The sequence below is a fragment of the Hyla sarda genome, chromosome 11 (genome assembly GCF_029499605.1).
Source record: "Hyla sarda isolate aHylSar1 chromosome 11, aHylSar1.hap1, whole genome shotgun sequence".
Classification (NCBI taxonomy): Eukaryota; Metazoa; Chordata; class Amphibia; order Anura; family Hylidae; genus Hyla; species Hyla sarda.
This window is the reverse complement of record NC_079199.1, coordinates 61,230,600-61,255,374: the sequence shown is the minus strand read 5'-3', so window position 1 is coordinate 61,255,374 and position 24,775 is coordinate 61,230,600. Positions and strand designations below refer to the sequence as shown.

The window sequence follows — 24,775 nt, the reverse complement described above, 5'->3', positions numbered from 1 at the left end:
AAGATAAATTTCGTTAAATACAAAATTTTTTTTAGCACTACTATATATATATATATATATATATATATATATATATGCCAGTATGACTAAGATCGCTTAGGCGGTCGAAACGCGTCACTGCTGTTCTTTTACCTGTACTGCCGTGTCAAAATAAAGATTACCTGCATTTGAGCCTTTGTTGCGCTGGACATTCTTCTTCTTCATATATATATATATATATATATATATATATATATATATATTTTTTTTTTTTTTTTTTTTTATGGTACTCTACAAAATTTTAATAAAAAAGGTATCTCCATCATTTTTTTGGGATCCAAAAAAGAAAAACTGCCTGCAAAAACGCCAAAGTTAAAACCCACATGGCATTTTTCTTGTTGTTTTTTCACTCCCATAGACTTCTATGGGAGGAAAACGCCAGGATTTTCCCGAAAAAACGCCAAAGTCTCAACAAGAGGTCATTTTTTAAAAACTGCCAAGGAACCCAAAAATGCCAAAAGGATTAAAAAAAAAATGCCAAACTGAAAAACGCCAAGTGGATATGGCATTTTGCAGTTAACTATTGACTTGCAGCTAAGATCTGGCCACAGAATTTTTTCACCCAAAAAAACGGCATGAGGCAGAATGGGCGTTTTTATTGGCGTTTTTGCAAAAAAAAAAAAAAACAAGTGGAAACCTAGCCTTACACAACAAAATATCTGCAGTGACAATGCCGCCATGGAAATGTCATATTCTACAAATCTACTGTCTTTAATTTTGTGCAATTTACCGGTGGAATCCCATTGAAGTCAAAAGGGCTTAGAATTTCCGCAGAGTTGTGTATTTTTAGAATATAGAATCCCACTACAATGCCGCTGCCATTTGTTCAGCAAACTTTGAAGGAAGCCTGTTTGATTTGGACTACAGTTAGAGCAGAGTACCTATAGTCAAGTCTTAGGTATAGTCTCAGGTCAAGTCTGGTCTCAAGCCAAGTCTCAATTCATAGTCTCAGGTCTTAAGTGTTAAGTCTCATCCTGCAAGTGCAGTCTAGAACTCGCCAGAACTGCTGCATGCCTCTGAGCCTAGAACATACCACTAGGGATGGAGAACCAGTGTCCTTAAGGACTGTGACAGTGACCTATTACCAGCTATCTCTACCTATTGTGTTCCAAGTATTGTGTCTCAAGTCTGTATAATCTCAAGTGTCTTTGTATTGGATCTGCATCACCAAGAAAAGAAGAAGTTGGTATTTATAAATCTTATTTTTTGAGGTGTTTATATTCCGGGGCATTCATAAGGAAAACTTCATTGAGATAGTGGTTAGTGGTAACTGTCATCATACTATCTCTCACTCTTGCCTCAGTAAATAGATAGATAGATAGATAGATAGCTTTGTTTTGTTTGTTTGTTTATTTAACTGGGTTGATTACCAGCAATAAGAAAAAATATGGGGAAACACATACAGATTTGGCCATGTAAATTATCCTTAATTGTAAAAATATAGCACTTAAAGTAGCAGCAAAGCACATTAAAACACATCCGTTTTGGAAGATGAGAGTTTGATGGCAATGTTGCTGAAAATCAGAACATTTGACCCTGTAGTATGTAGTAACAGAGACTGTAATCTTCTTTTGATACATAAATAGGTGGTTGGTGTGACTGCTCATTTACTACCAAGTAACAACAATAATCTGTCACCATTATTGTATAAAAGGATGATTTCATAATACACAGGAAAAAGGGTATTAATATTCTACAAAACAGTCATATAGGAAACCACCAGATGCCTTTCAAGATGACCTAATAGAAAACTATACTAAACTAAATGAAGCAGCTCATAGTCCGTTTAAAGTTTTGCTTGAGAAGTGTTTGTACCCTGTGATACAGGGAGAACATCCAAGTAAAGGTCTGATTTCATCTGGAGATCTCCTTTCTCAGTATGAAAATCTATCTCCCCTCTCTATGAGTTTTGGAAATGGTATCCAAAATGCCAGGTATGTAGACACATTCTGTGCCAGCAATGGGTGATGCTCTGCACCAATAGCTTATCAGGAAGTTTATTCAGTGGCCAACATACATACAGACTAGAAGAGATGATCATATAGTTTAGTACTTGTTCCTGGAATTTTGATCACTGCCTTAGAGTATACCATGTTATACTTCCACCAATAATAATCGATGGATTACTTATGTACATTTATACTAAAATAAAGTTACATTTTTATTCACTGCTTCTTTTTTTTTTATTTAAAAAGCAAATTACCTATTTTCTTCCATACTTTATTCTCATTTACTTATACACTTATTCTCATTAAGGAACTGTCTAGGCCAGTATTACAAAAGCCTCATCCATACTGACACATCCGATTGTAACCAATATTGCAATGTCGGAACACCAATGTTTTGTTTGCATTGATTTAGCATTTATTATCCATGTTTAGAGCTTACATCTTTTTGGGGCATATTTTTAACAGAGTAACACTTTAGGCTATGTGCTCTTTCTCAGTCTAAGGCAAATGGATTTGGTATCAAATCTGAGTGGCCAAATGCTGTAGGCTGACAAACTATACTTGGTGTAGTTTAAATGAAGGGAGCAAAAATGCCTGCATCCTGCATCTAGCACAGATGAAGGAATTTTGTCTAAAGACTGTCTTATTATAGACTGTTCATTATAGCCAAAGGAAAGACACCTAGACGTGAGACACGGGCAATAAATACGAAATCCCTATGTAAACACAACACTGGTGTGCCAACTCTTTCCTATTACTTTAGATATAGTCTTGTGGCATTGAGGCGTACCACAGAGGTCTGGGATTCATACATCGAATTCACAATTGGAGAAGTTCTGCCTGTAATAATTGCACATTCTCTTTCAATATGATTTATTGACAGGTAGCAACTCACAAGCAGCATTGGTTGTGGATAAGTTGGGGAGGTTGACTTCATCCTGTCTGTCTGTGCCTATGCAAGTGAATGTTGGAAACTATGTGCCTTTCTGGGTCCCTTTTCCACACAAAATTCTGTGGCAGCAAAATGCGGTTTCACCCCCTAGAGCTTGTTCTGCAGAGAACACACCTTAAAAGTCCAAGTGATGGCTACCTACCACCATTTGGTACAATGTGCAAGTCCAAGTCCAGCAGTGAATGCACCATCTCTGTATAGACATTAATTTAGTATCAATATAACAGGAGCATCCTAATGATAATTCGCAGAGCAGTTTCCAGGTTCAAACAATAGCTCTTTCTCACAACTTGGTTCTTGAAACTCAGTGGAAATGTGTCAGGGAATTGTCCCTGTGCTTCACCAGCCCCATTGCCCTAGAAGCCTTGCAGAAGAGTAATCTTACAGTAGGTCCCCAGGGCAGATGTCCTCTCTGTGTTTTGGCAACCAAACAACCACCTCCAGGGAAATCTCAGGATCAAGCAGGCGCAAGAATCTCATTCAAAGGTGGAATAGTTTATTACCCACAATGCAACGTGTTTCGCAGAAGACCGCTTAATTAGGCATGCCCCTAGACATCTTATCCCCTATCCAAAGGATAGCTGGGGACCCCTGTGATGCTATACCCCCGTACATCAACGTAGCTCCAGGCTGCTGATTTACGGGAGTGCAGCAGGACATATGTGTATGTTCCTTGTGCTGCATCAGGATTTGCTGATAGCTGCTCAGTATCATCATACAAGACGTGCATAGGACGATTTAATCACAATGTACAAATATATGAATTGACAGTACAGACATCTTTCTAGTGATCTTTTTATACCCAGGCCGATAACCATGACATCTAGAGGAAAGATGGTTTCACCATCATCACAGACAGGGTTTCTTTACTGTAAGAGCAGTGAGATTATGGAACTCTCTACCGTATGGTGTTGTGAGGGCTGACTCAATAAAGCAAGTTTAAGGGGGCCTGGATGTTTTTTTGGATAACAAAAATATAATATTACAGATTATGGATACTAGATTTATGGTGACAGAACATTGATCCAGGGATTTATTCTGATGATTGGAGTCGGGAAGGAATTTTTCTTCTGTTATGGAGCAACTGGCATCAGCCTCATGGGGGGGGGGGGAGGGTGACTTGTCTTCCTCTGGATTAACACAGTAGGGTTTTAGGTTGAATTTGATGCACTCTTGTCTTTTTTTTCAACCTTACAAACTCATCATCATTCTTCATTAAGACAACAAATTCAGTGTTGTTCCTTGGCAATGTCAGAACTGTGATGCGCTTACAAAGTACGAAAAGATATCAGATTTCCAGGAATAACACTCAAAACCAAGGGATTTATACAGCCTTCTGTTCCTCATGCAGGGACGATAGACAATGTTATTAACTACATCTGCATCAGACGTGCTGAGATGTATTTAAATATGACATAAAGCCTTTTGAGAATTCCATGTGCTAAAAGGAGTGTGTCATTAACAAGTAGTAGACTAGATATAGTTTTAATTGCCTCTTTCATTACTCGATGCTTTTCAGGCTTTACATTGCAGGATTAGTTTGTTAAATAAAACCTTTAACTAATTCCAGAACAAAATACATCACCTGAAATGACTTCACAACTAAATATTTTTTGGGGGTAAGGTTTCTCTGGTTTATTTTAAGGATCATAGAAATAAGTGTTACCTGGGCTCCTGGTTTATCATATACAGTATATTGTATTTATCACATTTCGAAGTACATCACTCAGGAACAGTGTGACCATGTTCACATACAGTGTTATAACATGAAGTTTACTTACACATCGCATACAGGTTGAGGCCATGTTCACACAGTGGAAAATTTGTGGAATGTCCGCCCGGAAAAAATGGGTGGACATTCCACAAATAGCGGGCGCTGGCAGGACATGCCTGTGTGCTAGGTCAGTTCACAAATGCGCCTTCTTCAGATGGCAATGCATTTCCAAGCGAATTATGCTGACATTGAAACAATGGCATTCTGCTGCAATGGAATTTCCATGAAGAATTTTCAATCAGAAATGTTGTGGTATGAATATGACCTTAAAAATAGAGACACTGCATGTAGCAAGCAGTTTAGGCCATTTAGCTACGATGCTGCTGGTGAAACATGTATTAACCTCTTAAGGACAAAGAGCGTAACTCTACGCCCTTGTCCTGCTCCCCTTCTATGACGCGCACTCAGGAGCTGAGCGTGGGTCATAGCGGAGTGGTCCCGGTGGCTATCTGCCAGGATAAAAAAAGAGGCTTATGCCAGACATCACCAATCGCAGTTATGCCTGACATTAACCATCTAAAACATTTAAAAAACACACTTCCTGGCTGCTCAGCAGTGTCCTGATCAGAGAGAATGGTGGGAGGACTCGTACCTGCCTCCTTACCATCCGATCGGTAATCCGAAGCTCCAGTCAGCCATGGCAGGCTGGCACAATGGAGCACCAATAACACTGATCAATGCTATACTATTGCATAGCATTGAACAGTGTATGCAATCTGAAGATTGCATTTAATAGTCCCCTGTAGCATTGAACAGTCCCCTGTGGGAACTATAAGATGGTGTAAATAAAAGTTTTAAAAAATGTAATGTCCCAGTACAGGACATGGTTCTGCACTATACTTAGGCCCTGTCAGGTTGAGACCCTCAGTGACCTTTGGGCTCCCCTGTAGGGTCTCCCTCTGTTGTTTCCAGAATGTTGTGTATACTGCTTTATTGTATAGACAGGATTCTAATATATAGCTGGCCTGTGAGAGGTTGTCTCAGGGACCTGTAAGTCTCTCAAATGTCATGTTATGCAGTGACATGATTTGTTGTTACATGTTTTCCCAGGAAAAAATGAAAGTGCAAAAGTCCTCAAGGGGTTTCAATTTGAAAATATTTGCTAAATTAATCCTCTACAGATTTTATTACTGAAATACTGACAGATAATGTTGCATTATTATTATTATTATTATTGCATGTAACACCATTTACATGATATGATCTTTATTGATCTAGAGACTGACTGAAAATGCAGCTTGACATGTCTATCAATGACAATCAGTTGTATATATATTGCCCATATACATCAATCAGCCTGAAACCCTAATTGTCTGTTTTTTTCCCATAACAACCAACCACAGCTCAACTTTCACTTTACAAGAGCTTGTTAAGATATCAAAGTTGAGCTGTGATTGGTTGCTGTGAGAGAAACAGACAATTAGGGTTTCTGGCTTATTGACATATTTCCCTCACTGTGTTCTATTGTTTGTATATAATTATTTTTAAAGTAAAGACTATTGACACTGAAACAATACAAGAAATCTGCATTATAGACTAAGGCCTTATGCACATACTTATATTATTGGAGTTTTATATACCATACAACCTCCGAGACTCTCAGTTATTATGAGCTATTCCTAATGCTGGTGTCATCCTCATAGTAACATAGTTCATAAGGTTGAAAAAAGACCAGAGTCCATCAAGTTCAACCTATAACCCTAATGAGCCCCTACTGAGTTGATCCAGAGGAAGGCAAAAAACCCTCATACTAGAGGTAAAAATTCCTTCTCGACTCCAAATATGGCAGTCCCATATGGCAGAGGTGTCTATGGGCCCCATAAAACACCTGGGTGTGTGTATATATATATATATATATATATATATATATATATATATATATATGCATATAACACATCTTCACCTCAAACAATGCTTTCTATTTTATATATACAGAGTTTTTCTCCTCTCGGGTTACATATCTTTGCAAGAAAATCTTAGACTGAATGTAAGTGGTCATTACTAAACGAAATTATGTCAATGTTTAATATACCCAGTCCCACATGACATGTTAAACAGATTATCCAGGCAAATCTGATTGAGAACCTTCCCTCATGGGCCTGAAGTAGTTGGCTCTTCTCACTGTGCAGCGGCTTGGCCTTGTTACTGTAGCTCAGCTCCTATTTACTTGAATGCAAGTTAGGCTGCAGTAAAACATCACCACCATTACACAATGAACTTAGCCACCTGCTTCCGGCTCCATTCACCAAGTAGTATGGGCATCAAGCAGCTGATTGGTGGGCAGGCCCGGACTGGCCTATCGGGATACGGGGAAATTTCCCTGTGGGCCGCCGGACCTAGGGCCGCTTTGAGATGTGACACAGGGATGTCCTGAAAAATCTTTTCGGGACACAAGGATGCCCCGGTTACCTCTCTGCGGCCGCCGGCTCCGCGTTAACTTTAAAAACGCAGGGGCTGCCGACAGGTAGCGCACGCAGGGACGTCACTGACGTCCCGTGCCTGTGCCCATAGTAACAGAACCGAGAGGAGCAGTGAGGAGGACACGCGCGCATAGTAATTGACCAGCGGCACATCATCTTCAGTATTCCGACCACCGCTCCGGGGTCAAGATCTACCCATAGGCCATAGGAGATCATGACCCCGGAGCGGTGGTCAGAATACTGAAGTGGGGCAGCAAACAGGCATACAGCCTCCAGCCATACACTGTATATGGCTGAAGCCTGTATGTCTGTGGGGGAACTGTACTGCACCTAATGTGGGGGAACTATACTGCACCAAATGTGGGGGAACTATACTGCACCAAATGTGGGGGAATTATACTGCACCTAATGTGGGGGAACTATACTGCACCTAATGTGGGAACTGTACTGCACCTAATGTGGGGGAACTGTACTGCACCTAATGTGGGGGAACTGTACTGCACCTAATGTGGGGGAACTATACTTCATCTAATGTGGGGTAACCATACTGCCAACCTAATGTGGGGGAACTATACTGCCAACCTAATGTGGGGGACTATACTGCACCTAATGTGAGGGAACTATACTGCACCTAATGTGGGGAACTATACTGCACCTAATGTGGGGAACTATACTGCACCTAATGTGGGGAACTATACTGCACCTAATGTGGGGGAACTATACTGCACCTAATGTGGGGGAACTATACTGCACCTAATGTGGGGAACTATACTGCACCTAATGTGGGGGAACTATACTGCACCTAATGTGGGGAAACTATACTGCACCTAATGTGGGGAAACTATACTGCACCTAATGTGGGGAAACTATACTGCACCTAATGTGGGGAAACTATACTGCACCTAATGTGGGGGACTATACTGCACCTAATGTGGGGGAACCATACTGCACCTAATGTGGGGAACTATACTGCACCTAATGTAGGGGACTATACTACACCTAATGTGGGGGACTATACTGCACCTAATGTGGGGGACTATACAGCACCTAATGTGGGGGAACTATACTGCACCTAATGTGGGGAACTATACTGCACCTAATGTAGGGGACTATACTACACCTAATGTGGGGGACTATACTGCACCTAATGTGGGGGACTATACTGCACCTAATGTAGGGGAACTATATTTTACCTTTTATGAACAACAAAAAATGACGAATTGGTGGTATAATGATGCAAAACTATAGGGCTAGTATGTCATTTTTTTCCTGGGGTTTTCACACCCAGTCTGGCCCTGTCGGTGGGGTGCTGGGTGCCATCATCTCACTGTTCAGCGATAAATGGCTTTTCTAAGAATAAGCCATCAATCATATTTTCACTGGAAAACCCCTTTATGATTTTATAAGATCAAGAGATACACAGCAGAGTACACAGCAACAAATCATAGCGATAAAACCACTTGCCTAATATTGTCTAGGTCCTCCTCCTTGTTGTTAAAACAAATCCAACCCACCAACAAATGGACCTTAAACAATCTCTGAAGGTGTCCTTTGATATCTGGCACCAGCACTAGCATTAGTAGAAGAGCCTGTAACTTTTGAACTGTGGCCTTCACGGACCAGATTTGTTCTTACAACACTTTCAAAAGATGTTTGTATAGAGATCATGAAATTTTGAGGCAAAGTCATGTTTCTTAAACCATTTCTGAGCAATTTCTGTAGTGTGGCTGGACATATTATCCTGCTAAAAGGGTCCGCTATGATTAGGGAATTTTTTTGCCATGAAAAAGTGGACTTGGTCTGAAACACTACGGAATTCTTGCTGAATTCCACGAGCGGAACTCCGCGGTGTGAACTTAACATTAGTGTGAATGGGAATTCCGCCGCTGAAATTGTTCCGCGCAAACAAAGAACATGTTAATTCTTTGTGCGGATTCCGCGAGCACTGCATAGCCGTCAATGGTGACGGCTCAGTGCCCCGCGGCCCTAGCTCCGAAGTACCTCTGGCGGCGGCCGCTAGGCGGAATGTCCGCTCGCGGAATTCAGCGAGTGGAGATTCCGTAGTGTGAACGCACCCTTAGGATTACCCTCCACATAAAAGCATGGACGCAATGTCCAGCAGAACTTCACCCAGCCTTCTGTCTTCCCATAGAATATCCTGGTGTCATATTTTTCCTAGATAAGTGATGCATACAAACCCATATGTATCAATTATGTATAATAAATGTGATTTATGAGGCAAGATCACCTTTTTCCAATTGCTCCAGTTCTGAAGCTTATGTTCTCACTGTAGGTACTTTTGGCAATAGGTACATTGACTGGCCTACAGCTATACAGCCCACGGGCTGGATATTCCACTTATGCAGTGTTTAAGCTGCACAGGGGCATGTTTTCCATGTGCTTTGCTCACTGACAAATAACTTTCAAATTCACAGGGAAGGGGTCTTCTCCATCTTCTGCTGTTGCTATTAAAAGGAAAACCGTCTGAAGGTCCGCTTCTTTCTTCGGTGAATTGCGCACCGGAGGCGGGCCAGCCAGGTTAAATTGAATAGTCATGGGTGTTGGTCACATGAGCGCTTGTGAATACTAAGCACTCATGTGACCAGCGATCATGAATATTCAAATTCACCCAGCTGGCCCGCCTTCAGTGCACAATTCACCGAAGAAAGAAGTGAACATTCAGAGGACACCACTCCAGGCTGCATGTACATATCTTAGTCAGAGACCTCCTATCAGTCTCCTGTTCACCCACACTATAACTCAGTGTATTGGGTTTAGTGTGAGTGAACAAGATGACCATTTATAAGTCAGTTATTCTTTCCCTCTCCATAAATGCCATCTACACTGCTTGCAGTGTGTAGGTGGTGGAGGCTGCTTGTGCATCATCCTCTGTCAGCCAATGAAAAAAAAATGTAAAATACACGAGGAGGTCAGAGCATTATAACTCATACATAAACTACTTCATTATATCTGAACCACAAAAAGATTCCTTCAGACTTAAGGGTAAACCCAAACCATACAAATAAAACTAATGTCATGTCTAATAGAGAGAACTTCAGTTTTCATTGTTTCATTAAAATTCTATCACCATAAACAGAGCCGGCACATTTTGGACACATAGTACTTAATCTTGGCTGTGATGTAATAGTAGGATATACGTAATATTCATGGGAAAATACATTCACAAACCTCCCAAAACTTCAGAAGCAGATAAAACAACTCCTGTTTAATGTGTTACATCGCCAGGGGCCTAATAATGCCTGATTATACAGAGGACGCCATCCTCCCAATGTGCGTCCAGGGGAGAATCGGGCATCTGAAACACCTCAGCTTTGTTTATGGTGATGGAATTTTAATGAGAATAAAAAAGAGACCCTATTTTTTAAGAATGTCTCTGATTTTCCAACACTTAATGCAGAAGCTTCTGCCTGGCCTAACCATCTGTCCTAACCGTCAGCAGGAAGTTGTGCCAGGAATGAACAGTCTTAGGCTCCTTTCACACTATATGTTGCTCTATTTTATAGACCCGTTACAATTTCCTATTAAGAAAACCCTTAATAATGGCAGTTAAAAAAAATCCCATTTATGTCTATATGATTTTTTGATTATCCGTTATCACCCGTTGTAGCCTGTTATGAATAACAGGCGTTATTTGTGATGGGAGAAAAATTTGTGCATGTAATGTTTTTCTCCCTTCACAAATAACATCCGTTATTCATAACGGGCTATAACGGGTGATAACGCATAATCAAAAAATCCCATAGACTTGAATGGTATAACCTGCAATGCCCCGTGTGTTTTGACACCTTTTCATTATAGCCATTTGTGGTGCAGTAGCTTTCCATGGTACCAGTCCAAACTGGCCAGCCTTTGCTCCCAACAAGCTCTTGGTATGAACTCATCTGGTCACCCACTCATCACTCTGCTTTCTACTTCTGAGACAGACTCATCTCGGCAGTGACAGCCTGCTTAGTCAATCACTGACTGAGGCAAAATACCACACTGTGCCAGCTCTGCCGAGACAAGTCCATCTTCGAAACAGTAGCCGTATGAGTGGGGGACCAGAAGAATGCCTAGAACATCAGCTCAAAGGGGTTATCCAGGATAAACCTTTTTTTTTGTATATCAACTGGCTCCAGAAAGTTAAACAGATTTGTAAATTATTTCTATAAAAAAAAAAAATCTTAATTCTTTCAGTACTTATGAGCTTATGAGTTGAGTTGTTCTTTTCTGTCAAAGTGCTCTCTGATGACACCTGTCTCGGGAAATGTCCAGAGTAGAAGTAAATCTCTTCTACTTTGTGCAGTTCCCAGAGAGCACTGTTGCCAGACAGAAAAGAACAACTCAACTTCAGTAACTGATAATTATTGGAAGGATTACGATTTTTTAATAGAAGTAATTTACAAATCTCTTTAACTTTCTGGAGACAGTTGATATATATATATATATATATATATATATATATGATATATATAGAGAGATATATATATATAGATAGATATAGATAGAGAGAGAGAGAGAGAGAGAGAGAGAGAGAGAGAGAGAGAGAGAGAGAGATAGAGAGAGAGAGATATATAGAGAGAGAGATAGAGAGAGATATAGAGAGAGATAGAGAGATAGAGAGAGATATAGAGAGAGAGAGAGATAGAGAGAGATATAGAGAGAGAGAGAGAGAGAGAGAGAGAGAGAGAGAGAGAGAGAGAGAGAGAGATAGAGAGAGAGAGAGAGAGAGAGATAGAGAGAGATAGAGAGAGAGAGTTTTTTCAAAAGGTGGATTTCAATGTATTAAAAATCAGTGTTATGATTGCTTTATATTTAGAGCCTGTCAGGAGATCTGCTTTAAGGGAGTAGCATGCCTTTTTATAATATATGGAAGTTATGGGTATAATAATTCAAACACTGATGTTATATCAGTAAGTTTCATAATTATTTTTAAGAACTTCATACTTAGATAGTTAAATTAACCTATTTGTTTCATGGTGTACTTGTTCCCTAACAATCCTACAGTCTTGCTACCATATGCTAGTGCTTGCAAGCAGAAAGATCTTTGATGTTTATAAGTATACACTCAGGTCATGGTAGTATATCTAACGCTGTCATAAACAGAGTAGAGGTCATGTATCCATAGTCTATTTTACAAGGCACACATGTTTCTGTCATGATGCTGCTGAATCTGCAACATATTTTTTTCCAAATAGCCCCCCCCCACCCACACACTTCACCCACCTGCTTTATCTTTGCAAGCAAAATCAGTATATTCAAGAGAGTCTGAAGATCACCACTGTTCTACATGTATGGTACGTCATGTTCTACATGTATCGTACGTCATCGTACGGGATTCTGGGGCATTTGGTGCAATATGGTAAACATGGAAGTAAAAAAGCAACTTTACATGGATGGTGAAACTGCTGTTTTATACTATTACTGAAAAACAATTATTAGTCTGTCTTTGTAGTAAGGAGTCAATATGTTATACTTTAACACAAATAATATGAAATATATATACATACACACATATACACAATGTGTATCTAAATATTGTATATATGGCTGGTTTATACCTAAAATTAGTAACACATTTTCATTAGTCATGGCACATGCTTAAATTTATTGCGTCATCTCATTTGCTCACAAAATTTCCTTACAGAGTAATAGAATCGGCACGTACAGTCACCGACAGGAAGTTTCTTATCTGTAAGATGGGCCACATGAATACACTGTATCAATGTCCTGTCATAATAGATCTCCCCACAGTCTCTTAATCTGTGATAAAGTGAATGTCTAGTTTTTCTTTTAGTCTCAGAAAACACCTTAATGCCCATGAAAGGAAAAAGACGACTATATTTATATACATATAATCTCAGGGAACCTATCAGTCAGCCATTGGCTTCAAACGTCACTTCTATTTCTGTGCTGACCATTGTGTCAACTTTCACCACATTATAGAACAAGCACACAGCTGTATGACAGATCTGAGTTGTATGGATCCCGAATATGGTGCCTACATAAATCTATGGGATTATGCTGTACTTTGCCTCTTTATGACTTAGATTTAGGACTCACTGAATCATATGAAACAATACAATGACAGGAATGGGTTGGGGCCTTGTGTTAATACATACTGCCATAATTGAGACACAAAGGATGATGGTCACCAGTTGCTAGCACTGGTCCCTGCTTTGTTAAGCACATTTGTTTTATACATGGTAACAGCAGAATGCTCCATTAAGTTTTTTCAATGTTTCCTTTCCTTGCTACATCCTATGGGCTTGATACGACCCTTTAAAGACTCCATTTCTTTACAACATAGGAACTCATTTGTAATGCAATGGTTCCATGTATTTTGACCCATCAGACAGTAGTTTCTATAATATTATGACATTATATTAAAAGTAGGTACTTGTGAATCCAGCATTTAAAGTGTACCTTTCATTACAAAAACTTTTGACATGTCTTAATGTCAGGGTCTAAGTGTTCATACCCTGACCAATCACCAGAATGAGCAAAGAAAGAAGCATGTGGCCACGATTGTCTCCCTCCTCTTTACTTCAGAAGCAAACAAAGGTAAAGTTTGGGTCCACAGGAGGCCATGTGTGCCCTACTATTGATCCACACAACACTGATCTATAAGACATGTTTGACCTAAATCAAAAGCTGGTCATAAAAATTACTGTTAGCAGAACCAGACAATTTTTGGTGGGATTGGTCAGCCTAATGTGTATGAAGGCCTTCTGACTCTCTACTCGTAGATTATCTTGAGGGAGAGATAGCTGAGGCAGTTGAATGTCACCATGCCTAAATCATGTGTTCTCAGGGGAAATAAGCCAACAAGAGAGGTATCTGGCTGTGAATTACCTCCTCCTTCCATTAAAGACATGCATGCTCGGCCATTGTGCAGGTGTGTGGGTTCAGGTGACGTAGCAATTGGCCCAACAATCATTAAGCCAACAGCTATCTAATAAGTATGGCAAGCTTAACAACTAGCTTTATCTTTATTGCTTACTTTAATGTTACAAAGATAACAATATACATTGGGCTAAACATTAAAGGGGTACTCCGGTGCTTACACATCTTATCCCCTATCCAAAGGATAGGGGATAAGATGCCTGATCACGGGAGTCCCGCCACTGGGGACCCCCAGGATCTTGCAAGCGGCACCCCGTTTGTAATCAGTCCCCGAAGCGTGTTCGCTCCGGGTCTGATTACCGGCGACCACATGGCCGGCGGCGTGTGACGTCCCGCCTCCCCCCCTGTGTGACGTCACACTCCGCCCCTCAATGCAAGCCTACGGGAGGGGGCGTGATAGCTGTCACGCCCCCTCCCGTAGGCTTGCATTGAGGGGCGGAGCGTGACGTCACACGGGGGCGGAGGCGTGACGTCACACGCCGCCGGCCGTGTGGTCGCGGGTGATCAGACCAGGAGCGAACACGCTTTGGGGACTGATTACAAACGGGGTGCCGCGTGCAAGATCCCGGGGGTCCCCAGTGGCGGGACTCCCGTGATCAGGCATCTTATCCCCTATCCTTTGGATAGGGGATAAGATGTGTAAGCACCGGAGTACCCCTTTAAGCCCTCTCTTCCCCTGTCCCATTCTGAAATCTGGCACAGGAAGGATCATGACTTGTAATCCCTATGACTGCTTCAGCTTCTATCCCATACAAAGGTGCTTTGTCACAAGTGAAAGCAGCACAGTTGAGTGAACTATTGCAGATAAAGAAGACTTAATGATCACTGAAGTGAAGGCTCAGCAGGCCTCACCTAGAAGTGGCACAGCTTGAATGCAGCCTTTTCCATTTACAATGTCATTTTGATCCATTAACCAAGAAAAAAAATGGACCAAAGTAGTAAATGTAGTTTTCATTCAAAGGGTTCATTTCTGGTAGTGGCCATGTGAACAGCTTCAAAATGGATCAGTAAATTAAGAGACATTCAAGGGCCGCACCTGAAACATAACCTAAGGGTACGTTCACACGAGCTGATTTTTTTAGCGGGTTTTCCGCTGCGTAATTGAAAGTGGGTGGGCCCTTCTCAGCTGTCCGCAACCGATTTTCTGAGGCGGAATGTACACTGTGGAAAATCCGCCGCAAGCCCCATTGAAGTAGTAGGGACTGTGGCGGATTTTCCGCAGCGTAAATTCCGCGGCAGAAAATCTGCTGTGGACAGCTAAGAAGAGCCCGCCCACTTTCAAATATGCAGCGGAAAACCCGCTAAAAAAATCTGCACTGCACGTGTGAACGTACCCTTAAAGTGGTTGTACACATAATCACAGGGGTTCTTTCTTGGGTTGGGGGAAAACACAGAGTCTGTCCATGGTGGTGGTGGTGGTGGGGGGGGGGGGGGTGCGTGCCAAACAAAGGGTCCGCCCCGGGTGCCAAATTCTTTAGTTGCGCCCCTGCCTGTAATTGAACTAATTGAGAAGCACCTATCTATTGTATTGCCAAGCTTAGGAGTAAGATGTTTCCAAATGCCCCTAGTAAATTCCAGCCTATTTAGTGATTGACTGGTGAACAGCCAAAGATTTCACCAGTGTTTCCTAGAATAGCAGCTATACACATAGGGGGAGATTTATCAAAATCAGTCCAGAGGAAAGTTGCCCAGTTATCCATTGCAACCAATCAGCTCGCTTCTTTCATCTTTAACAAGGCCTCTGCAAAATAATAGAAGAAATCTGATTGGTTGCTATGGGCAACTCAGCAGCTTTTCCTTTGCACAGGTTTTGATCACTCTCCTCCATATACACTATCCATACGCTATAGTGCAAGGCCCCTTTGTGGGCCTCCCATGAAGTACTGTCTCAGAGTACAAAGATAAAGGGAGTGAACTCTCCACCTGTCAATCCCTTCTCAGTGGTCTTCAACCTGCGGACATCCAGATGTTGCAAAACTACAACTCCCAGGATGCCCGGACGCATTGGCATGCTGGGAGTTGTAGTTTTGAAACCTCTGGAGGTCAGCAGGTTGAAGACCACTGTGGCCTTCGTCATCATCCAGACCCCCCCTTTTGTTTTCTACTCACCTGAACTCAGTGGCAAGGAAGGGTGAGCTGGTCCGGGCCATCTATGCTGCAGGGACCGTCCGGTGGGAAGGGTTAGTCGTTCCGGGCTGTCCATTTTCACCGAGGGGCCCTGTGCGTCGTTGTCATTGCAACGTCACTAGTCTGGGGCAGGCCCAGAGCGTGGAGAAGAGGGCCCCCCCCGGTGAAAATGGACAGCCAGGAACCCTCCCCTGCAGCATAGATGGCCCAGACCAGATCACCATTCCTGGCCACCGAGGGGAGGGGAGGGGAGTAGAAAACAAAAGGGGGGAGGGGTCTGGATGATGACGAAGGCCGCAGTGGTCTTCAACTTGCGGACCTCCAGGGGTTTAAAAACTAAAACTCCCAGCATGCCCGGACATCGGATGGCTGTCCGGGCATGCTGGGAGTTGTAGTTTTGCAACATCTGGAGGTCAGCAGGTTGAAGACCACTGATGAAGGGATTGACAGGCGGTGATGATGAAGGGGGGGGGGGATGATGACAGGGGGTCTGGATGATGACGGAGGTCTGGATGATGACATGGGGGGGATGATGTATTTCCCACCCTAGGCTTATAGTCGAGTCAATAACTTTTCCTGGGTTGTTGGGGTGAAATTAGGGGCCTCGGCTTAAATTCGGGTCGGCTTATACATGAGTATATACGGTAGTTGCTATCGGCAGCTGCCTAACTTTTACACTGCACAGGTTTTGATAAACCTCCCCCAAAAATCACCAAGAAAAGCCGCAGAAACAATTCAGTGTCCAGGTCCTCTTTCACAGCAGTACCTAAGGAGTAGTAGGGTGTGATACATGGTTGGCTCACCACTGTCAATAGCTAGTCCTATCTCCTGCTCACACATCAATAAACATATGGCACATTACACAAGATAAACTTGGCACTGTACAGAGGCCCACAGATTCTTCGGAACACATGGTAGTGGAATCCCAAATATATATCTATATATATATATATATATAATATATATATATATATATATATATATATATATATATATATATATAATAGTAGGAGTTCTAGAGAGCAAACAGTTCTAGAAAACTATTTCTAGTCTTAATACTATACTGAAAATGATAGGCAGACAACAGCACATACCCTAATCATGTAGATTTCTCATCGATAATAATGAAGGAAAAAAGCGAATGACTGATCCTCTAAATCTTGATCAAAACAGAAGCGTTATTTATTACAATGTGACTGGGAATTCATACATTTGTTTTTGATAACATTGCTGCAAAACGCCAATGTGTGAGTGCAGCAATGCTTGTGGTTTATTGCAGTGATTACTTCAAAATGACGACATAGTGGCGCCATTTTTTACAAATAACACAGTGTTTTGCAATGCTTATGATCCCTAGGATATATTTTCATTATTTTGTTGAGGTAGGGTTGAGAACCACATCAAATGAATACTGTTGCAATATTTGTTTTTACTGTAAGATTTTGCAATTATGCATGGTGCAGCTTATAACTGCATTGCAAAACTGCAGCATTATGAGGTGAAAGGCATGTGTTTCCAAACGTTATTTTTAAGTGGTTCTCAAAATGTAACTCAGGGACACCCTTTAGGTGTGTTCACACATTATGGCTGTGACGCAGTTGCAACCTAAAAATCTTTTCATGGACTGAATCATGAAATGATTGATTTGATACATTATTAATAATAGGTAATATGCTGAATAAATAAAAAAATAAAAAGTTGTAGGCAAATAACGACAAGTATTTATCAGGATGTTAAACAAAGATCCTCTTGTATCGCAGTTAAACCCCAAAGCTTATTGATCAGGTTAGAAGGGATTTGTGGTTTTAGAATGAACACAGCTTGCTAAGATATATGGTAACATTCAGAATGCAGACCCATGTGCGCAGCTGCAAAAAAAAAAAAAAAAAAACTGCAATTCAATTTATACTGTACACACTTTGTTAAAGGGACAAATCATCTCATTATGGTTGTACAGTGACCCCCCGACCTATGATGGCCCCGACATACGAGCATTTCAAAATACGATGACCTCTCATAAACGGCTATCGGGCCATCGCATAAACGGCTATCCGGCAGCGCAGCCTGCTTCAGCTGCCGCCGGATAGCCGTTTACGGTGCCCGGTGTGGTCCGCTGACGATCACTTACCTGTCCTCGGGGCTCCGGCGTGTCCTCTTCGGGATCCCCTGCATCGTCGGCGATCTCCAGCGTCGTCATCACGTCGCAGCACACGCCGTCCCATCATGCAATAGGAGTGGCGTGCGTAGCGACATGATGGTGGCAACGGAGCGCGAGGATGCTGGATAAGCAGAGGCCTTGCCGGAGCGTCGGGGACACCCCGGTGACGTGGCGACAGCGATGGAAGGTGACATCCAGAGAAGTGGTGACGGGCGGTGACGGTACGGAGTGGCGGGGACACGTGAGTATAACCAGTAATACCAGTGGTTGGCTGTCCGGGCATGCTGGGTGTTGTAGTTTTGCAACATCTGGAGGTCCGCAGGTTGTAGACCACTGTCCTATACTTTACATTGCACAGATCCCTCAACATACGATGGTTTCAACAAACGATGGTCCATTTGGAACGGATTACCATCGTATGTTGAGGGACCACTGTATATGAAAGTGAAATTTAAAGTGACGGTATATCCCAAGGACGCAGCTTATAAAGGTAAAGCATATATGAGACGCTGTTATGATCCTTGTATACAATATGCTGAAATTGGGATGGGAGATAAAGCACTCATCATAGAAAAAAAGACATTTCTGGATTTCCTGTCTTCAATACCACCAGTGAAGACTACAGTCAGCCTCTCCCCAGCATGAAATGGCAGCTTCCAAACAATAGATTGCACATATCTGCCTATCCAATGGAGATTACATAGACTTTCACACTTTGTGTACGTTTACGAGCCATTTGCACACCGTACAATGCAGGACTGGTATCCGCTGGTGTGTCAGGGGTTAATTATCTATAACAATGCCATCCAGTGCCATGATGTGTGTGCTTCAGCTCTCTGCAGAGCCGCAGACAAACACATCTCCTCTCTGCTCTGCAGAAATGGAGTCTGAATATCAGTTATCCTGATGATAACGAATGAATCTCCTCGGCTCTAACCTCTAATTCACATTTCTTTCCAAGCAAGAAAAAAAAAAAAAGATTCCGGAGTCTTGAGGAAAGGTCATGCGCCCTGTGCCGTGTGGATATTAGATATTATTAGACAGGGTTCCCTCATCTGCTTCCAAACTATGTAAGACCGGTAGAGCAGCACCTGCTACAAATGCAACTGCAGTACAGCAAAATATAATAATAAAAAAGCAACCTTCCCAGCTAGCCACAGGGATACTAGTGGCCCACATATAGGACAAAGTTTGGGGGTTGCCCAGGGCTCATATAGAACAGCAAAAATGAAAACACTATATATATATATACTATATATAATATATATATATATATATATGGGAAGCAATAAAGATACCAAATCACAACTATTCATAAACACACTGCTACAAACATCTGTCTGCCAGGGCTTCCAATTCCCAGCCAAAGATGTGCTGCTGCTGGGCTCTTAGGTCAGTTCAGACTTGTAGTGCATACTGTGTGTCAGGTCAGTGGGATAGATATAGGGTTTACACTCATGTGATGGAAATACACACAGCTATCCACCAGTGCAATGGCTGCTGTCTGCAAAAGCCTAAAGCGTGCAATGGAAAGCATACTCACAGTGCGGAGGAATTGTATCTCATCCTCCACTTCGCCCCCTTCAGCCATGGCTCTTGAGGAGTCAGCTCTGCTAAGACTATGCTTTCCTCCACTGAAGGCTCAGCGTGCTGTGCAGCTCTTCTCCTAGCAATATTAGCATACAGCTAATCCACAGCCATATAGGGAGCAGCAGAGCTACCGTGTACTAACTCTACTGCACTGCAGACTGTCAACCCCTTCACTGCCAGCAGCACACACTCCCAGACATCACCACACTGATCATATATCCCAGGCTGCCTATATATAAGCAAGGTATCAGCTTACTCTACTATACATTTATATGTGCGTATGTAAGTTTTGTGCTCAGGGTGATCAGAGATAGAGACAGGGAATGTCTGCAAATTAGTATTTCCATTTATTCTGGTGCTAAATACTATGAAATCCACTGCTAACCTGGCAGATCTATTTAATTCATTCCTGAGATTACAAATTATTTAATCTATTTAACATCATCCTGATGCTGTAATAATTTCTGGTCCCTGTGTGATTCCCGCTACACCACAGACACAAATACAACATAATACTGCTATTAAAACCATTACAGTATTGCAGAGACTTGGAAATAAAAATATGTTTGCAAGTTGCAAACATACTGTAAGATCTACCTGTAAAATCTTTACATTCCACTCTGCAGAGCGGTGATGCACTGCGATATGCTGTAATATTTTGTATTACTGCTTTCCCATTGGGTTAGCATACATATAATCAATACTCTGAATGCAGGTCACATCTGAATGCAAAGCTCTGGCCATGGCTAGCTCCTTTCTTAATGAGATCTATGACAGCCTTCTAGGACCAGAGGGTATATAGATAGAGACTGCTGAGCTTAGGACAAAAATCAATCAGTCGTGTAATAAGAGATAAAATCTTTGTGGCCGCGGTGTTCTGTAACCCTACATATAGTCTAGTCTTACTTATTGTTACGTGATAGCAAAGGAATCCAAAAAGATCCATAGATGTAACATTGGACACAGTCAAAAGAAATTCTTGAATGATTGAGTGATTTATTAGGAAAACATTACTGGAATAAGTAATTGGCATTCTGACAATGATAATGCAATATGAAACACATTAGAATGTATTTGTCATGGTGTCTCAGTGTGTATTATGGGAAGCTCTGTATAGATCAGGGTCCAAAAAGTTGCAACAAAACTACATTGTGTAAAGTGGCCAGACGTTGTTAATAGTGTTGAGCAGCATAGGCCATATTCGAATTAGCGATATTTCGCGAATATTTGGATGAATATTCGTCATATATTCGCCATATACCGCATATATGCAATATTCATGGCCTTTTTTTTACTATGCGCCATAAAATGTGCATGCGCAATATCACGTGATAAAAGAAGGGAGGGATCAATATGTGCAAATATTCGCATATGAGAATATTCGCAATGCGAATTTTCGGGCGCCAGCCAGTCTGACACAGTAACTAGTATTGGAGCCTTGTTTACAACACATGCTGGAAGCAGGGAGGGATGATCACTGTGATGTGTACTGTGAAAAAAAAAGCGAATATTCGTAATTGCGAATATTTAGCGCTATATTCACAATATCGCAATTCGCGAATATGCGATATTCACGATAAATATTCGCATTGCGAATATTTGCACCTTACACTAGTTTATAGTAGTCATCCTGGTCAGGTTGTTTTACTCTAAGGGCCTTGTTCACACAGAACAGTTTTATGTAATACACAAATAATTGAACAAATCTATATATATAAACTCAACGTGTGTGTGTATGTGTGTGTTATTTATGTGTGTATGTTCCAGCATCACGTCCAAACGGCTAAAGATATTAACATGAAACTTGGCACACATGTTACTTATATGTCAACAACAAACATAGGATAGGTGATTTAACCCTTACCCATCCGATTTGCCAGGGGCGGGGTTTATGTTTAAAGTCCCATACAAGTCAATGGGAAATATATGTTACTGCATAACTTCCAAACGGCTGGAGATATTTCCATAATACTTGGTCACATGTTACTTATATGTCCACTTAAAATATAGGATAGTTAATTTAACCCTTAACTACCCCCATTTGTGAGGGTTAGGGCTTTTGTTTAACCCCTACAGGACCCATGACGTAACGGTACATCCCGACACCCTGGGTCTTAAGGACCAGGGACGTACATTTACGTCATGGGCAGTTCTAGTCCCCGCCTTGCGCCGTGCAGGGATCGGAACGGGATGCCTGCTGAAATCATTCAGCAGGTATCCCGTGCAAATGCCCAGGGGGGTAATCAGACCCCCCCATGTCGCCGATCGCGGCAAATTGCAAGTGAATTCACACTTGCGATTTGCGCGATTCCGGGTCATTAGGGGTCTATAGTGAGGGGGATCTAAGACACCCAGGATCCCCCCTGAAGCGATAGGAGTGAGGTGGCAGGGTTGCCACCCCTCCTATCCCTACTATTGGTGGTCTAGACGCGACCACCAAAAGCAGAGCGGGGGCAGGGGGGTTTACTTTCGTTTTCCCCGTCCTGCCCTCCCACAATAGGCGGGGCAGGACGGGGAAACGACGGGGACCGGCGCCGAAGATCCACTTACCGATCCGGGCAGGCGACGGAGGCTGCGGGCGACGGAGATCGGCGGGCGGCGATGACGTGCGGCTGGATCCGACGGAAGCCGGTGAGTTGCCTAGCAACATCTGGAGGGTACAGTGTGAGACCATTATACAGTGGTCTCTAACTGTAGCCCTCCAGATGTTGCAAAACTACAACTCCCAGCATGCCCAGACAGCTGTTTGGGCATGTTGGAATATGTAGTTTTGCAACAGCTGGAGGGCTACAGTTTGAGACCACGATATAGTGGTCCCTAAACTGTAGCCCTCCAGATCTTGCAAAACTACAACTCCTAGCATGCTCAAACAACTGTTTGCTGTCAGGGCATGCTGGGAATTGTAATTTTGCAACAGCTGGAGGACCACAGTTTGGAGATCACTTTGCAGAGTTCTCTAAAACTGTAGCCCTCCAGATGTTGCAAAACTGCAAATCCCAGCATGTCCAAACAGCAATCAGCTGTCTCGGCATGCTGGGAGTTGTAGTTGCGTACCTCCAGCTATTGCATAACTACATCTCCCAGCATGCCCTTCGGCGATCAGTACATGCTGGGAGTTGTAGTTTTGCAACAACTGGAGGCACACTGGTTAGAAAATACTGAGTTAGGTAACAGAACCTAACTGAAGGTTTTCCAACCAGTGTGTCTCCAGCTGTTGCAAAAGTACAACTCCCAGCATGCACGGTCTGTCAGTACATGCTGGGAGTTGTAGTTCTGAACCAGCTGGAGGTTTGTCCCCCCATGTGAATGTACAGGGTACATTCACACTGGCAGGCTTACAGTAAGTTTCCTGCTTCAAGTTTGGGCTGTGGCAAATTTTTTGCTGCAGCTCAAACTTCTAGCGAGAAACTCAACGTAACACGCCAGTGCGAATGTACCCTAAAAACACTACACTACACTAACACATAATAAAGGGGAAAACACTACATATACAACCCTGTACACTGTCCCCCCCAATAAAAATGAAAAATGTATTGTATGGCAGTGTTTCCAAAACGGAGCCTCCAGCTGTTGCAAAACAACATCTCCCAGCATTTCCGGACAGCCACTGACTGTCCAGGCATGCTGGGAATTTAGCAACAGCTGGAGGCACCCTCTTTGGGAATCACTGGCGTAGAATACCCCTATGTCCACCCTGTGCGATCCCTAATTTAGTCCTCAAATGTGCATGGCGCTCTCTCACTTCGGAGCCCTGTCGTATTTCAAGGAAACAGTTTAGGGCCACATATGGGGTATCTCCGTACTCGGGAGAAATTGCACTACAAATTTTGGTGGGCTTTTTCTCCTTTTAACCCTTATGAAAAGGAAAAGTTGGGGCTACACCAGCTTGTTAGTGTAAAAAAAATAAAAAATGTTACAATAACATGCTGGTGTTCCTCTTTACTTTTTATTTTCAGAAGCGTTAAAAGGAAAAAAAGACCCCCAAAATTTGTAACGCAATTTCTCCTGAGTACAGAAATACCCCATATGTGGGCGTAAAATGCTCTGCGGGCACACAACAAGGCTCAGGATTGAGAGCGCACCATGTACATTTGAGGTCTAAATTGGTGATTTGCACAGGGGTGGCTGATTTTACAGCGGTTCTGACATAAACGCAAAAAAATAAATACCCACATGTGACCCCATTTTGGAAACTACACCCCTCACATAATGTAATAAGGTGTACAGTGAGCATTTACGCCCCACAGGTGTCTGACAGATTTTTGGAACAGTGGTCCGTGAAAATGAAAAATTGTATTTTTCATTTGCACAGCCCACTGTTCCAAAGATCTGTGAAACGCCAGTGGGGTGTAAATACTCACTGCACCCCTTATTAAATTTGGTGAGGGGTGTAGTTTCCAAAATAGGGTCACATGTGGGGGGTTCCACTGTTCTGGCACCACGGGGTGCTTTGTAAACGCACATGGCCCCTGACTTCCATACCAAACAATTTTTTCCCCAAAAGCTCAATGGCGCTCCTTCTCTTCTGAGCATTGTAGTGCGCCAGCAGAGCACTTGATGTCCACACAGGGGTATTTCCATACTCACAAGAGATGGGGTTACACATTTTGGGGGGTCTTTTCTGCTATTAACCCTTGCAAAAATGTGAAATTTGGGGGGAAACCCACATTTTATATATTTTTTTTTACATATGCAAAAGTCGTGAAACTCCTGTGGGGTATTAAGGCTCGCTTTATTCCTTGTTACGTTCCTCAAGGGGTCTAGTTTCCAAAATGGTATGCCATGTGGTTCTTTTTGCTGTTCTGGCACCATAGGGGCTTCCTAAATGCGACATGCCCCCCGAGCAAAATTTGCTCTCAA

General features: G+C 42.4%; 1 protein-coding gene across 9 annotated transcripts in view; it reads right to left on the bottom strand.

The window, feature by feature from the left end:
• RYR3 (ryanodine receptor 3) overlaps positions 1-20,025 on the bottom strand; it is a 991,818-nt gene extending 971,793 nt beyond the window's left edge. For all 9 annotated transcript variants that reach the window (XM_056545312.1, XM_056545313.1, XM_056545314.1 and 6 more), the window contains exon 1: positions 19,869-20,025. In XM_056545312.1, coding sequence (XP_056401287.1) covers positions 19,869-19,916 — 48 coding nt within the window. In that variant the 5' untranslated portion in view covers positions 19,917-20,025. The remainder of the gene's footprint in view (positions 1-19,868) is intronic.
• Positions 20,026-24,775: the final 4,750 nt, after the last annotated feature.